This window comes from Eriocheir sinensis, chromosome 13 (genome assembly GCF_024679095.1).
Source record: "Eriocheir sinensis breed Jianghai 21 chromosome 13, ASM2467909v1, whole genome shotgun sequence".
In the NCBI taxonomy this organism is placed as follows: domain Eukaryota; kingdom Metazoa; phylum Arthropoda; class Malacostraca; order Decapoda; family Varunidae; genus Eriocheir; species Eriocheir sinensis.
The window spans coordinates 2243727-2259901 of NC_066521.1; the positions used below are offsets into that span (position 1 = coordinate 2243727).

Below are 16175 nucleotides of genomic sequence, written 5' to 3' on the forward strand. Positions count from 1 at the left end.
GTGAATGATAATTGTTTTGCTTTCATATCTGCATAGTAACAGAGAAGGACTAAAAGGTCAGTATCATCACCACCAACAACAGTATCTGTTGACTTTGCAGACTCTATAACAGTATGAACAATGATCAAGTCTGCATCTTCTTTCAATGAACTACATTGTAGCCAGTCTGCTTTAGAGATTCACTCAGAAGATTTATGAATCTCTGCTTGTTGTCTTTGTTTGCTAGAAATTGTTCTTTATTACACCTGTTCACAGTTTGTCCACTGAAGCTCACAGTTGGCCAAATTCCTGATCCAGAGCGTCTCTTATGGGTTGCGTCTTTTATTGATGGGCCATCATCGTAGCCATCAAATACTATTGTAGCTTTTTTGTACCTTTTACTGATGTATGCAACATACAGTTGACAGATTGATTCGAATTCCAGTCCACGTTTCCAAGGTACACGCTGCAATAAAGCACCTCCATCCAAAATGTATGCCATGCCATCTGGCGATTCCTCCAGTTGGCTTTCATTGAAATGCGATCCAATTGAACTACCCTCAGCCTGAAACTTCTGAAGTATGTCCCACATTGCATCAGCAAGTGCTGGCCTGTTTGCCATTCTGGGCAGCAATGACGAGTCAAAAAGTACTGGTGGAAAGGTGCACAGTTCGTGGGTAAAGATCGATTTGGGATTTGATATTCTACCAGCTGACACAGTAATCCGTTGGAACAGCAGTTGAGGATCAATCTGCATCATCTCTCCATGGACATTGATAGCTGTTTTTGAAGCTAAGGTGACAGCTTGGTCTTTGCGATGGAATGCGTATTCTTGCACATTCTTATACTTCATGGTGTTGAGAATAGCTTTCCCCACTTGTCTGGCAGTGTCAACAATGACTAACGTTGTTGCAATATATATATATATATATATATATATATATATATATATATATATATATATATATATATATATATATATATATATATATATATATATATTTTCCCTGACCTTTAAAACATAGGGTTTAATTCTTGGATAAACTAATTTGGTTGAATAATAAAAATGTTATGATAAGAGTAGTTTTTTCCAGAATGGCATATGCTAATTTGCATGTTTGCCATATAAGGAATAGCCTAAAATAAAATAAAAATTATCTTAAAAATGTTCCTTGACCTTCAAAACATAGGGTTTGATGCTTAGATAAATTTATTTGGTCAATTAATAAGAAAGTTATGACCGAAAGTAGGTTTTTCTATAATGGCGAATGCTTTTTTTTTTACAACAAAGGAAACAGCTCAAGGACACACACAAAAAAAACAATAATAAAAAAAGCCCGCTACTCGCTGCTCCCAAAAAAGAATCAAAAGAGGTGGCCGAAAGAAAGGTCAGTTTCGGGAGGAGAGGTGTCCTGATATCCTCCTTTTGAAAGAGTTCAAGTCGTAGGCAGGAGGAAATACAGATGAAGGAAGATTGTTCCAGAGTTTACCAGCGTGAGGGATGAAAGAGTGAAGATGATGGTTAACTCTCGCATAAGGGGTTTGGACAGTATAGGGATGAGCATGAGTAGAAAGTCGTGTGCAGCGGGGCCGCGGGAGGGGGGAAGGGCATGCAGTTAGCAAGTTCAGAAGAGCAGTCAGCGTGGAAATATCAATAGAAGATAAGAAGAGAGGCAACATCGAGGCGGAATTTAAGAGGTAGAAGGCTATCAGTAGGAGGAGGAGAGCTGATGAGACGAAGAGCATAACAATGCGTTTTTTTCTGTCAATATTGGGAACTTTCCTGACACGATGCAAGTGAAATAATTTTTGTTGCAATTATGTCCGGGTTGAGCCCTTTTTTGTCATAATATGACTGGATTGCATCTTATTTGGCTCATGCTGTCCCCTGGAGCTTATTTTTTAAAATCCACTTGAAGGAGTTTATCTAGATTTCGGGTTAAGAAGTGCAATTCAGGGTAGCATGTGGGTAGTCTTAGGGTACTCGGCGATGACTGAAAACTGTTTGTTTGAAGCGGGACTCAAACCTGTGTCCTCCAGGACGCCTCGCCCGCACGCTGACCACTCAGCCCTTCAACCGCACCTTTATCATACACTCCTTTCCCCGTGCGGGTTTAATTTAAGGAAGACTTAACTGCCCTACTCCACTCACTTTACCGAGCTGGTTGCGCCACTAACGTGATTTCATCACCTGACCCCACCCGTAGAGCTAACCTCTTATACTTTACTTTCCCTAGGTACCTTAACTGATACACAACGAAGAGTGACTTTTCATTCCTGCTCACCAGGAGGCGTTCTCTTTTAGATGCGAGGTGGGAAACATGAGGCCCCGACGTGCTCTGTTACTTCTCCTCTTCCTGGAGGCCTCCCTGTCGGCCCTCGGCGTACCATGTATTCGGGACAGTACCACAAGGCCAGTGTTCAGCCACTCAGCGGGAGACTTTTTTCCCGGAGAGGAAACCACGCCCGCCACTTGTGCCATCCAGTGTGCCGTCTTCAAACTGCCCTACGTCGGGGTGGACGAGGCGGCCAACTGCTTCTGTGCCGCCACGATTAGAGGTGCGGGCTTCACTTTTTTTGTTTGGCAATCTGACCATTTATTTTCCGAAATTCAATGATGAATGAATAATTGATTATGTTCATGTTTGCTCGTAGCTGTTGTGTTTGGAACACCATTTACCCCTCACAGATTAGCCTCAGAGACCATTAGCAGCCTCAGGACACCAACCCCGCCCCCCACAAAAATGCACCTGGCAAGGCACTCTAAACTTGAATCCATGTATATTTTTCAGGCTTAGAGATACTGGATGAAACGAAGGAATGCAATTTAAAGTGTCTCGGCGGTGAGCCTTGCGGGGAAGGTCCGGGAGTGCTGAGTGTGTGGAACGTGAAGGACCTGACGGGGCCAATCTTCGTTCCTTATTTCAGGCTGATGTTTACCGGCTCTGCGAACAACCAAGTGAGGACCATAGTTGTGAAAATTTTGTACTAAAATTCCTTGAATATAGAGTTCATGGTACTTCATGTATTGCCGTACCCACGAGGGGTCGGAGGTTCGGAGGAGCCCCCCTATATGCTAAAAGGTCTGCTTTCTGAGAAAGTCAAAATGATTAACTGGTATATTTATGTTGCATTTCTGGAGAATAGCATGACAATGCACACACACACCAATTTTTCAAAGCCCCGAACCCCTCAACTGAATTGGTTCGCTTCACTCGCCACTCGCTCCTCTACAAGAGGCTACAACGGTCCACATTAGTGGAAAAAGACCCCCCTCCCCCTTTACAACACTATGGGTACGGCTCTGCTTTGATCAGGTCGGGTAGTTTACAATTTGGAGACACATCATTCGATTTTCCTTCCTATAAAATTCTCTGAATATTGGTAGTGGTGATATTTATGCTGGTGCTGGTGCTGTTGTGTGTGTGTGTGTGTACAGGGCTGAACTATGCTCGTTGTGTTCAGTTCCCATTTCTTTTAATTTGTAAAAAACTCTTTACTGTAATCACTTCCTTCAGTCCTCTTCAAGCGTCTATGTCTCTCTGAAGAAAAACGTATTTCTTGGCATCACAAATGCATCTAGTCATCCCCAAGTGTCTACCTTATTCATTTTATTTATCGGCTTATATAGCGTTGTCAAGTCTATTCTCTCTCTTCCCTACTCTAATGTCAGCAGACTCATTTCCTTTATATTCCCTCATACGTAACGTCTGTCAAACGTGTGTGTGTGTGTGTGTGTGTGTGTGTGTGTTTAGAATAGATGAATGTTAATATATTAATACATAATCGGTTTTATTGAGTGCGGTATGTACGAAAATTAAGCACTAATTTTTCCAATCAAGTAATTAGGATACACAAAGAAAAAGTATTATGTGCGTCGAGGCGCGTATCAACGTTCCTTTGCACTAGCCTATGAGGCACAATGCAGAGACAAATTCATATATTTCCACTGTTTCCAACACTTGCTTTTCTCACACTTATAGTTTACGCAAATAAAAATAAATGGTTTATTTATTAGGGGGCTATAAAGCCTTTGCCTTGTTGGTGCTTAGAGGAGAGCCATCGCACCCAAAGAGACAGCGAGCGAGTGTGCGCGCATGTGCGTTTATTTATATATATATATATATATATATATATATATATATATATATATATATATATATATATATATATATATATATCAGAGCTGGGTACTTTCGATCATCAGTCCGATCGTCCGATATTCCGATCTGATCGGAGCAGCAATTGGCGATCGGAATGCAAAGATTGGATCATCTTTGTAAAAGGCAATCGGACTGTGGAGATCGGAACTTCACAAACTAACTTCCGATCACAGAAAATAAAGTGGTCAACGTTGTCATGGCAACAAGTGACTGCGGACTTCTTACAATTATTTTTATAAACGTTGCTAAATAGCTACTTCAATAAGCGTCTTTATTTATAAAATTAGGCGATAATTATTGATCGGTAATTTATTAAATCCTGGTAAGGTATCGTGAACGAGACGCGCTAAGTCGCTTTATTTGCTTGGCGGGACTTGTTACACGACGCCATTGCAGTGTGGTGTGGGCTGCAGTAATGGGCTTCCGCTCACTCCAGTAACCGAATGGCCTGCCCCAGTTGTCAGTTATGCATTTTCTGCTGCAGTGTTACCACCCTTCTTAACCGGGGGGAGGGCCTTGCTTTCCCTCGGTCCCCCAACCACCCCTCGGGGTCCCCCCCCAACAAGAAGAGGAGGAGGAGGAAGGGGGTCTCGCGAGAGAGCGCAACATGCCGCCCAGACCACGGCACCAAACTAACGCCCCATACCCCTTCCATCCAAGAACTTATCTAACCTCTTCTTGAATGTATCTATCGTGTTGGCGCTCACCACATGACTTCTACGTCTGTTCCACTAATTGGTAAACCAATTCTTGCCTATGTCTTTGTTGAACCTGAACTTATCCAACTTAAACCCATTGCTACGTGTCCTAACCGGTGTGGTGTCATCTGCCATCCACGTATCCTAAGACATCACATCCAATCTGCACATGCGCGGGATTTGTTTACAAACAAAGGGTGGATGAATAGGCGTACTTAACAGTCACCAAATGGGGGGGTACAAACTTGGCGGAGGGACTTTTTTGGCAGCCATAGCCGGTAACGGGCTAAAGAGTAGCCTATCCGGATATTTTGTTTTTATTTATTAATGATCCACGAGACATCCTAGAGTTAAATCAAAGTATGTGCTTATCTTTGTATGCATTCATACACACACTGGTAATATTTTTGTGGTGTCTGATTCACTTGTTTGAGTGAAATTATATTGTGAAAAAGTCACATATTCGTGTTACGAGTAAAAATGAAACTAGTTTTGCCTCCATGAAATATACACAAATAGATACATATGAAAGCTCACGAAATCACAATAAGTGACATCACCTGCTTTGCGCAGTAAAAATATGCTATTACAGGTATCTGACACCCCCAAAATGGCGTATAGGCTGGCTCGGGCCTGCGGGCTATAGCCAACCTATACGTTTTTTCATATTAATGTTCTGCTGTTTATTCAATGTTCTGTTCAAGAAAAAGAATACCCATAATTTTTTTAAGTTTTTGGTTATAAGTATTCTTTACGATATAAAATTATAACATTACCTTCTACTAATTAGGAAACGTACTGAATCCTGGATCGCCTACGGTGATGTTAAGTGCGCCTATTGCGACGCGGTACCGAGTCTTTGTCGACTGCCTATCGCGATATGTCCCACCTGAGGTTTTTTTTTATAATCTTTTTAAAAGTAAATGTTGACGTATGTTTTGAATTTGAAAACGGCTTGAAATATGAAAGTTTCTTCCTGCACCCTTTGTATGTCAGTAGATGAGGTAAATGAGATATGTCGGTAAATGTGATAAATGAGATAACCTGTTCCCCTTGTATGTCGGTAAATGTGATAAAAGATAACCTGCACACCTTGTATGTTGGTAAATGTGATAAATGAGATAACCTGCACCCCTTGTATGTCGGTAAATGTGATAAATGAGATAACCTGCACCCCTTGTATGTCGGTATATGTGATAAATGAGATAACCTGCATCCCTTGTATGTCGGTATGTGATAAATGAGATAACCTGCATCCCTTGTATGTCAGTAAATGTGATAAATGAGATAACCTACACCCCTTGTATGTCGGTATATGTGATAAATGAGATAACCTGCACCCCTTGTATGTCAGTATGTGATAAATGAGATAACCTGCATCCCTTGTATGTCAGTAAATGTGATAAATGAGATAACCTGCATCCCTTGTATGTCAGTAAATGTGATAAATGAGATAACCTACACCCCTTGTATGTCGGTATATGTGATAAATGAGATAACCTGCACCCCTTGTATGTCGGTATGTGATAAATGAGATAACCTGCATCCCTTGTATGTCAGTAAATGTGATACATGAGATAACCTACACCCCTTGTATGTCGGTAAATGTGATAAATGAGATAACCTACACCCCATGTATGTCGGTAAATGTGATAAATGAGATAACCTACACCCCTTGTATGTCGGTAAATGTGATAAATGAGATAACCTGCACCCTTTTAATGTCGGTATATGTGATAAATGAGATAACCTACATTCTTTGTATGTCAGTAAATGTGAGAAATGAAATAACCTACACCCCTTGTATGCCAGTAAATGTGATAAATGAGATAACCTGAACCCCTTGTATGTCGGTAAATGTGAGAAATAAGATAACCTACACCCCTTGTATGTCGGTAAATGTGATAAATTAGATAACCTGAACACCTGGTATGTCAGTATATGCGATCAATGAGATAACCTACGCCCCTTGTATGCCGGTAAATGTGATATATGAGATAACCTGAACCCCTTGTATGTCAGTAAATGTGATAAATGAGATAACCTACACCCCTTGTATGTCGGTAAATGTGATAAATGAGATAAGCTACACCCTTTGTATGTCGGTAAAAGTGATAAATGAGATAACCTGCACCCCTTCTATGTCGGTATATGTGATAAATGAGATAACCTACACCCCTGTTGGGGGGACGGGGGAGCCGAGTGTGCAGGGAAGGGAAGTGAATCAAGTGTAATTGTTAGTGTTGGTGTGTTGTGGTGACAAGTGAGTATGTATTTGTTTTTTGAATGAGTCTATTGTATCGCAATCTAAAATCTGTTGAGGAAGGCTGTTCCAGTCACGTATGATGCGTGGAAAGTATGAGTGCTTGTATGCGTCAGTGTTAGTATGATATATTTGGTATTTATGGATGTGTGTGTTACGAGTACGTTGACTGTTTGCCTTGTGTAGGAATGTTTGTGGGTCAATGTCAATGTGAGTGTTTGTGATCTTGTACATAAGTGTAAGTCTGTGTGTTTGTCTGCGTATGTGAAGAGGGTCCATGTTTATCTGTTGTCTGATCCGTGTTGTGATTCCAGGCGTTCGAGTGTAATTGTTTGTAATGAACCTAGCCGCCTTGGTGTTGATTTGTTCTAACCTATCAATGTTTCTGTGTGTGTAAGGATCCCACACCGTGGAGCAGTATTCCAGTGTTGGTCTCACAAGTGTGTCATAAGCTATGTGTTTAATGTCAGGTGTGCAGTTATGTAAATTCCTCCTCAGGAACTCTAGTGTTCTGTTGGCTGTGGCACTGATATGGTCTATATGGGTGTTGAATTTCAAGTTAGTTGAGAGATGGATGCCAAGGTACTTGTGTGTGTGAACTGATTTTAAATTTTAATTATGGAGAGTGTAGGAGTGATGGAGGGGGTTGTGCGCTCTGGTGAATCTTAAAAGTTTGCATTTGTTTGGTCGGAAGTGCATCTGCCAGGAGCGTTCCCACCGCTCGAGGGCGTCCAAGTCGTTTTGTAGTAGTCTACAGTCGTCAGTAGTCTTTACTGCTCTAAACAGTAAACTATCGTCGGCAAATAGTCTAGTGGAAGAGTTAGGCGATGACAGTGGAAGATCGTTAATGTACAGGAGGAAAAGAAGGGGGCCTAGAACGGTGCCTTGTGGGACACCTGAAGAAACAGGGACAGTGTCGGATGAAGATCCGTCAAGAAGAACACGTTGAGTCCTGTTAGTAAGAAATGCAGTGATCCAGTGAAGAATAGGTCCTGAAATACCGTAGTATTTTAATTTTAATGTCAGTCTTTTGTGCGGGACTTTGTCGAAGGCTTTGGAAAAACCTAAAACAATAGTGTCAACTTCTTTAATGTCACGTCAGTCAAGTAGCCTCGTGATGTCGTGATATGTAGTAATGAGTTGCGATTCACATGAGCGTTTAGGTCGAAAGCCGTGTTGTGAGTCAGTATGGATGTTGTTTGCGTCAAGGTGATTCATTATGTGTTTGTGTATTATGTGTTCGAAAATTTTACATGGAATCGATGTTAGTGAGATGGGGCGATAATTGGCAGGATCAGTCCGGTCACCTGTCTTGAATAAAGGATTAATGTTTGCCAAAAGCCAGTCAGAGGGTAATGAGGTAGATGATAGTGATTGGGCGAATATGGCCTGAAGGATGGGGGCAAGGATGGGGGCAAAGGATTTAAGGATGAAGGCGGGAATGTTGTCGGGGCCAGCGGATTTAGTTGCGTCGAGTCCTTCTAGTAATTTATGTATTCCGTTGGTCGTGATGTCAAGGGGGGCTATGGGGGGGAAGGGGCTGTGTGGCATGTTTGGTGTCAGATTGTGTTCTTGTGTGTACACCGATTGGAACTGTGTGTTGAGTATTTATGCTTTGTGTTGTGTGCTGGTTACTAATGTGTTAGTGTTGTCTTTAAGTGATGTAATCGTGTTAGTGTCATGTTTGCGTATGTCGGTAAATGTGATAAATGAGATAACCTGCACCCCTTGTGTGTCGGTATATGTGATAAATGAGATAACCTACACTCTTCTGACTGATGGTCATGTTTCTCGGATCCATTTAATGGCAAGCTATCTGAATTATGGGGTCCATGTCATTCTTGAATTTGGCCATTTTCCCATTAAAGCTGCCATGCTGTCTTGCCGCCATCTTGCCTGGACAAACTACGATATCAACACTGTGTTTGTAAACATCGGGTTCCGCGCATGCGCAGATCAGGATGGGATGTTTTAGGATACGTGGATGGCCGATGACACAACACCGGCTCACTTAAAATCAAACCCTTATTGCTTATGTTCTTCTTGTAACTAATTTATTTATGGACCAATATCTTTTATTCAGAAAGCTATTTAATTAGGAAGGATAGGAGATTAATGATCACTATCGCTCGTTTTTTTTATAGAATAGTAAAAACAAAATTTCCTAGATATCGATGATAAAATATTAATAAGTTGAAAAATGTTTGTGAAAAGTCTAAATCAAATTCAAACAAGAGTTAAAATAGCGAACATAATTGCTTTTTCATACAATAAAAAGAGTAGACTTAAATAAATGCCTAAAATAAGAAGTTAAGATGACATTTTTTCTTTACCATGTCCTATATACCAAAAGAAAGAGGAAAAATAAAGATATTTATAAGCAAATAATTAAGCTATTACTTATTTGAAATTATTACTTAAACAACGCCTAAAATAGGTGTTTTTTGTAATTATTATTTAAAAAAATAATAGTAATTATTACAAGTTTCAATGATCGGATGATCGGAATGGTGATCGGAACAGCAGTACTTAAAAAAATGATCGGATGATCGGAATCGGATCAGTTGCCCAAACTGATCGGATGATCGGGGATCGGAACAGCAAAAAAGTGATCGGTGCCCACCACTGATATATATATATATATATATATATATATATATATATATATATATATATATATATATATATATATATATATATATATATATATATATATATACCTGCGCATGCACATAACAACGCCCTCCTTTGTTCTGACGTCCCCAAATATCCTGCTTCCGGGGCTACTATTATAGGTGTTTGTCTTCGCACCTGTTGCCATACGCTGTTTTTTTTAAAGAGCACCTGAACCGTCCATACTGCCACATTCCACAAGCCAACCACGTATTGCCTGTGCCTGGCGTCACCCTTCCCCCTTCCGCAAGGGGCCCTTCTCACGTTTTCGGTTGCCATTCACTGTTCTCGCGACGATTTATTAACCTTTTCTATATTAGATAAGTCTTCTTCAATGGTATGGGATTAATTCTGGACGGGTTTTGAAAAACAGATTTTTGTACCTCCATATCGCAAATTCCCCCATAACTTACATACTTTGCAAAGACATAGACTGCGCCGGGATTTGAATGAATTTCTTAAATGGAATAAGGCAATTAACAAAGGCAATTTAGATGAAGTACTTATATTAAAAACTGACCTGAGAACATGCAGGAATAGGTGTAAGTTGAATAAATTGAAATTCAGAAAGGAAATAGAAAAGAACTGGTTCATGAACAGGGTGGTGGATGAGGCGAACAATCTGAGTAGGTACGTAGCTGAGGCAAAATCAATGGGGTATATTTGGAGTTGCCAGCCAGTGGGTGTCCCAGCGACTAAGTGCTTGTGCCCACGAAGCTTGAACTATTGTTTCAATTATCGCAAATTACCTGAGTTTCTTTGGGACTTGTAACAATTACACTTCGATGCAATAAATAATAAGTGTTTTTCATAAATATGTAGTTGATCATTTTCGTTGTTTTATGTATTGGTAAACGAGAAAATAAATGACCATTGCAATGTTATCCTCATTAAAATATCTTTCTCGCATGAAAGCCCTGCAAAATCAAGCAGAATAGGACTTTATATATATATATATATATATATATATATATATATATATATATATATATATATATATATATATATATATATATATATATATATATATATATATATATGCCGTGTATATCCTTAGGGTGCATCAGTTTCGCCGTCGATTAAAAATATCAAAAAATATTAGGGCGTCAAGCAACCCGCCCCCCCCCCACCCCCACCCCCCCCAAAAAAAGAAACATGGGAACATGGAAATGCAAGCAACAGAAAGCCTATTGGCTCATTACGAGGTTGCCAGCTTTGGTGAATTACAGCCATTTGGGGCCTGGGGAGCAGATGAAATCACATCGGTATTCAGTTTACTCTTGACGCAGCGAAAAGGACGGTCGATTCTATATTTGAAGTAGTTGCTGGTATTCGCATTTACTACTTCTGAGGAAAGATTGTTCCAGTGGCGGATGACTCGGTTTGAAAGGAAACTTCTTACAATGTCTGTGTTACATCGACTCGACTGAATGGGTAAACCGTTATTTCTAGTTCTTGAATTGGTTTGCAGTTCAAATAATTGGGAGTAATCAACGTTATTGAACTTTTTCAGGTACTTGAAGACTTGAATCATATCCCCTCGTAGGCGTCTTTTCTCCAGTGTAAAGAGATTGAGTCGCTTGAGTCGTTCCTCGTACGGTTGAGCTCTTAAGGTTGGAATCATTTTCGTGGCGCGTCGTTGAATCGTCTCCAGTAAATCAATGTCCTGTCTGTAGTTAGGAGACCAGAACTGTACTGCATACTCGAGATCAGGTCTTACCGTGAAATTATACAAGGATAGCATCACGTCTGGTGTTTTTCACTCAAAGTTCCTCGCTATGAACCCGAACATAGTGTTGGCATTGTTGTATGCTTTTTTACAGTGATTCGCGTGTTTCAGATCACTGCTGATAGTGACCCCAATGTCAGCAGAAGTATCACATTCATGATGTATGTGTGGTTACTATTTCTGGACCCAATGTGCATGACTTTGCATTTTTCTACATTAAATGACATTTGCCATTTTTCTGACCATTGGATAATGTGATTGAGGTCTTTCTTAATGATTTCGCGGTCGGTCTTTGTGAGGGCCTTTCCACCTACGTTGGTGTCAACAACATATTGTGGATTTCAGTCCTAATTCTAGGTCGTTGATATACATGTATATGATAAAGATAATGGGTCCCAGCACTGACCATTGAGGCACTCCACTAGTGACTGGAAGCCACTCGGAAGTCTGTCCGTTGAGTAAAACTCGTTGTTTTCTGTCGGTAAGCCAATCTCTTATCCACGCGATCAAATTGGCTTCAATCCCCGCCGACTGCAGATGTTTGGGTCTGCTTCCAGCATATTACATTCCGCCTACAATTGACTGTTGCTTGTTATGTGGAGTGCACGAAGACCTTTGGTGGATGCCTGCCGCTACTAAGAGGGTGGGCAGGTCAACGGTGTTGGCGTTTAAGACCAAGAGTTGGGGGCCGGCCTGGCGTAACACTGGAAGCGGAAGCCAGTGTCGCCCACGGTGATAAAACAATGGATGCTACGCTTGCTGTCGAGTTGCTTGACGCCGGTTTTGACAAATTTCGTCGAGGACGTGACTGATACACCCTAAGCAGGTACTCATCCATTATTGTAAAATTAATATAATTTTTTAAAAGTCCAATTCTGCTTGATTTTGCAGGCTTCCATGCAAGAAAGGTTTTTTATGAGAGAACCTTGCATCGGTCATTTACTATCTCGTTTACCAGTAAAACAACGAGAATGATCAACCACATTTTTATTAACAATAGTATCACTTATTGTATCGAAGTGTAATTGTTACAAGTCCCAGAGAAACACAGGTCATTTACCAAAATTGAAAGAACAGTTCAAGCTCCGTGGGCACAAGTCGCTGGTGATACCTGGTAAGGATGAGTATGCCCCATTGAAAGCTTTAAATGGAAGTTAGATGCATTTATGGATGAGAATATAATTTACTCAATATCCTATGTTTCGGAGCTGCCATGTATAGGCCCTCTGGTCTCTCAGTCTCCATTTCCATCGGAGTGAACGACAAATATCCCCAGTACGAATTCCAATTTTGGTTACAGATTAGAGGTGTCTTGATTGCTCTTCCAACTTTATTTCCATCAGCCAATGCACCATTCGTGGTCTTTGCTAACACCTTTTCTTCATAAACGTAACACAGGTCTCGGAAGATACTAACAGTCATATTTACTCTGTTCCCTTTTATTATCTTAAATTTCTTTCCAAAGCTTGATGCTGTGTCTATGAGAGCACCAATGTCACTTGCTCTCGTGCCCACAATCTTTATTCTTTAGAATTTTCTGCTATCTTACTAAGACGTGTCATTCTAGTACTAAACACGCAAGTGATGTTTATCTCTCACCTAACTCTACCAACTATGTAAAATTATTTGACTATTTGAATTCTAAAGAGGAGCGCATCTTGACTCCCTCTCCCTTTTGCTGAAATCTCCATCCTTCTTATGAGATTTTCATGTTCAGCACTAATTTCGGCTTACATCCTCTTTCACTCATCATTCTGGTGAACAAGCCTATAACTATGCTCTCCTCTACGATCTAGAACAGTTGGTTTAGTACCCTACACGTATCCCCGACCGCCTAGGAGACATGCCCAAAATTCCAAACTTTTCCTAACCTTTAATCCTCGATCCTTCAGTTTATTCTATTAAACTGTTCTCTCCGTTGGGGTCCTCCGATCACAACTTAAGTTCCGCATTCTGTCCGACTGCTCCTGTACACCCTCTGGTCCCACTTTTTTTGGCATTATGCTTCAGCTCGGTGGAATGACCTAAGGACGTACTTCCTGATTTCCTGTGGCCTGTAGAATGATTACCCTTTTCAGGTCTGGAATCCTCTGTATGAGTCCGACCCATTACTGATGTAATTGCCTCTGGAATGGAGGTCACATATTCCATGCACTTTCTCTAATTCTCATGCTAAAATCCATGGTTCAATCATGCTTTGTATAGTGTTATTAAAGGTAGAGAGGCAGTTCACAAGAGGTACCTGAGCCTTCGTATTCCTGCTAATTATGCTTTACAATTCTGCCCGGAATCGAGCGAAATCTATTCTTTGACTCGCCAAAAATTCCTTCATCAATAGAAAATGCCACAACCTTGCTTTTTCATTCTTACAGAGGTTTCTGACATATAGCCAAAAATATCTCAAACCTTTTCATTTCTTCAACTCCCACTTTTTCCTAGTCCTGAGGGCAACCTGCTGTCACATCTGTCTCGAAAGTTGAATAATTTATTGCTTAAACTTTCAATGAAAATTCCACTCTGGACGACTCTTGGTATATTTCTTCTATTCATTTCTCCTCTAACTCTGCTATGCCGGTCATTAAAATTCTTAAGAATTATGTTTTCTAAGCCCTCTCTGGCCTCAATCATCAAAAGGCTTATGGACCCAATGGAGTGCCTCCAATCGTCCTTAAGAATTATACTTCCGTGCTGGTCAAACTCTTTCGTTCCTGCATTTCAATATCTACCTTTTCTTCCTGCTGGAAGTACGCAAACATATAAACTGTGCCTAAGAAGGATGACCGTTCCAATCTCTCAAACTACCATTCTAGAACTAAAGCTTTTGAATCAATCCTTAACCGGGAAGTTCTTAAGCTTCTATCAACATCTGGCCTGATCGCCAGTATGACTTCCCCAAGAGCCGTTCTATTTGTGATCTTGCTTTCTTAACTGACTCCAGGTCATCCTCTCGGCCGTTTCATATATCGTGAGAAAGCATTTTTCTCCATTAAAACTTCAGGATGAATTACAGAGGCACGGCGTGGGTGAACCGTGTACTAAAGGTGCTGGAATATATTAATAAAGGCAGCACACCAGAATTTTTTTTTTTTTAAGATATATATATATATATATATATATATATATATATATATATATATATATATATATATATATATATATATATATATATATATATATATATATATATATATATATATATATATATATATATATATATATATATATATATATATATATATATTTTCAAGCTCAAGGCACAAAAAAAACAATAATAAAAAAAGCCCGCTACTCGCTGCTCCTAAAAAAAGAAACAGAAGAGGTGTCCAAAAGCAAGGTCAAATTCGGGAGGAGAGATGTCCTTATACCCTCCTCTTGAAAGAGTTCAAGTCGTAGGCAGGAGGAAATACAGATGAAGGAAGATTGTTCCAGAGTTTACCAGCGTGAGAGATGAAAGAGTGAAAATGCTGGTTAACTCTTGCATAAGGGGTTTGGACAGTATAGGGATGAGCATGAGTAGAAAGTCGTGTGCAGCGGGGCAGCGGGAGGGGGGAGGCATGCAGTTAGCAAGTTCAGAAGAGCAGTCAGCGTGGAAATATCGATAGAAGATAGAAAGAGAGGCAACATCGCGGCGGAATTTAAGAGGTAGAAGACTATGAGTATGAGGAGGAGAGCTGATGAGACGAAGAGCCTTAGCCTCCACTCTGTCCAGAAGAGCTGTGTGAGTGGAGCCCCCCCACACATGAGATGCATACTCCATACGAGGGCGGACAAGGCCCCTGTATATGGACAGCAACTGTGCGGGGGAGAAGAACTGGCGGAGACGGTACAGAACGCCCAGCCTCGAGGAAGCTGATTTAGTAAGAGATGAGATATGAAGTTTCCAGTTGAGATTTTGAGTTAAGGATCGACCGAGAATGTTTAGTGTTGAGGAAGGTGATAGCTGGGTGTTGTCAAAGAATAGGGGATAGTTGTTTGGAAGATTGTGTCGAGTGGATAGGTGGAGAAACTGTGTTTTTGAGGCGTTGAAGGACACCAGGTTCCTCTTGCCCCAATCGGAAATAATAGTAAGGTCTGAGGCTAAGCGTTCTGCAGCCTCCAGCCTTGAGTCGTTAAGTTCCTATAGGGTGGTTTTTCTATTAAAAGAAGTTGAGTAATGCAGAGTGGAATCATCGGCGTAGGAATCGATAGGACAGTTCGTTTTGGAAAGAAGATCATCAATGAACAACAGAAAGAGAGTGGGAGATAGGACAGAACCCTGTGGGATACCACTGTTAATAGATTTAGGGGAAGAACAGTGACCGTCTACCACAGTAGAAATAGAACGGTCAGAAAGGAAACTGGAGATAAAGGTACAGAGAGAAGGATAGAAACCGTAGGAGGGTAGTTTTAAAAGCAAAGATTTGTGCCAGACCCTATCAAAAGCTTTTGATATGTCCAGCGCAATAGCAAAGGTTTCACCGAAACGGCTAAGAGAGGATGACCAAGAGTCAGTTAAGAAGGCTAGGAGATCACCAGTAGAACGCCCCTTGCGGAACCCATACTGGCGATCAGATAGAAGGTCAGAAGTGGAAAGGTGCTTTTGAATCTTCCGGTTAAGGACTGATTCAAAAGCTTTAGATAGACAAGAAAGTAAACCTATAGGACGGTAGTTTGAGGGATTGGAACGGTCA

At 40.7% G+C, this 16175-nt stretch overlaps 1 protein-coding gene across 1 annotated transcript in view; it reads left to right on the top strand.

Annotated features, from left to right (window-relative positions):
• Positions 1–2271: 2271 nt before the first annotated feature.
• The window catches only part of LOC126997792 (uncharacterized), a 60642-nt gene continuing 46738 nt past the window's right edge, over positions 2272–16175 (top strand). The window contains exons 1-2 of the mRNA XM_050859008.1: positions 2272–2538; positions 2772–2938. Coding sequence (XP_050714965.1) covers positions 2301–2538; positions 2772–2938 — 405 coding nt within the window. The 5' untranslated portion in view covers positions 2272–2300. The remainder of the gene's footprint in view (positions 2539–2771; positions 2939–16175) is intronic.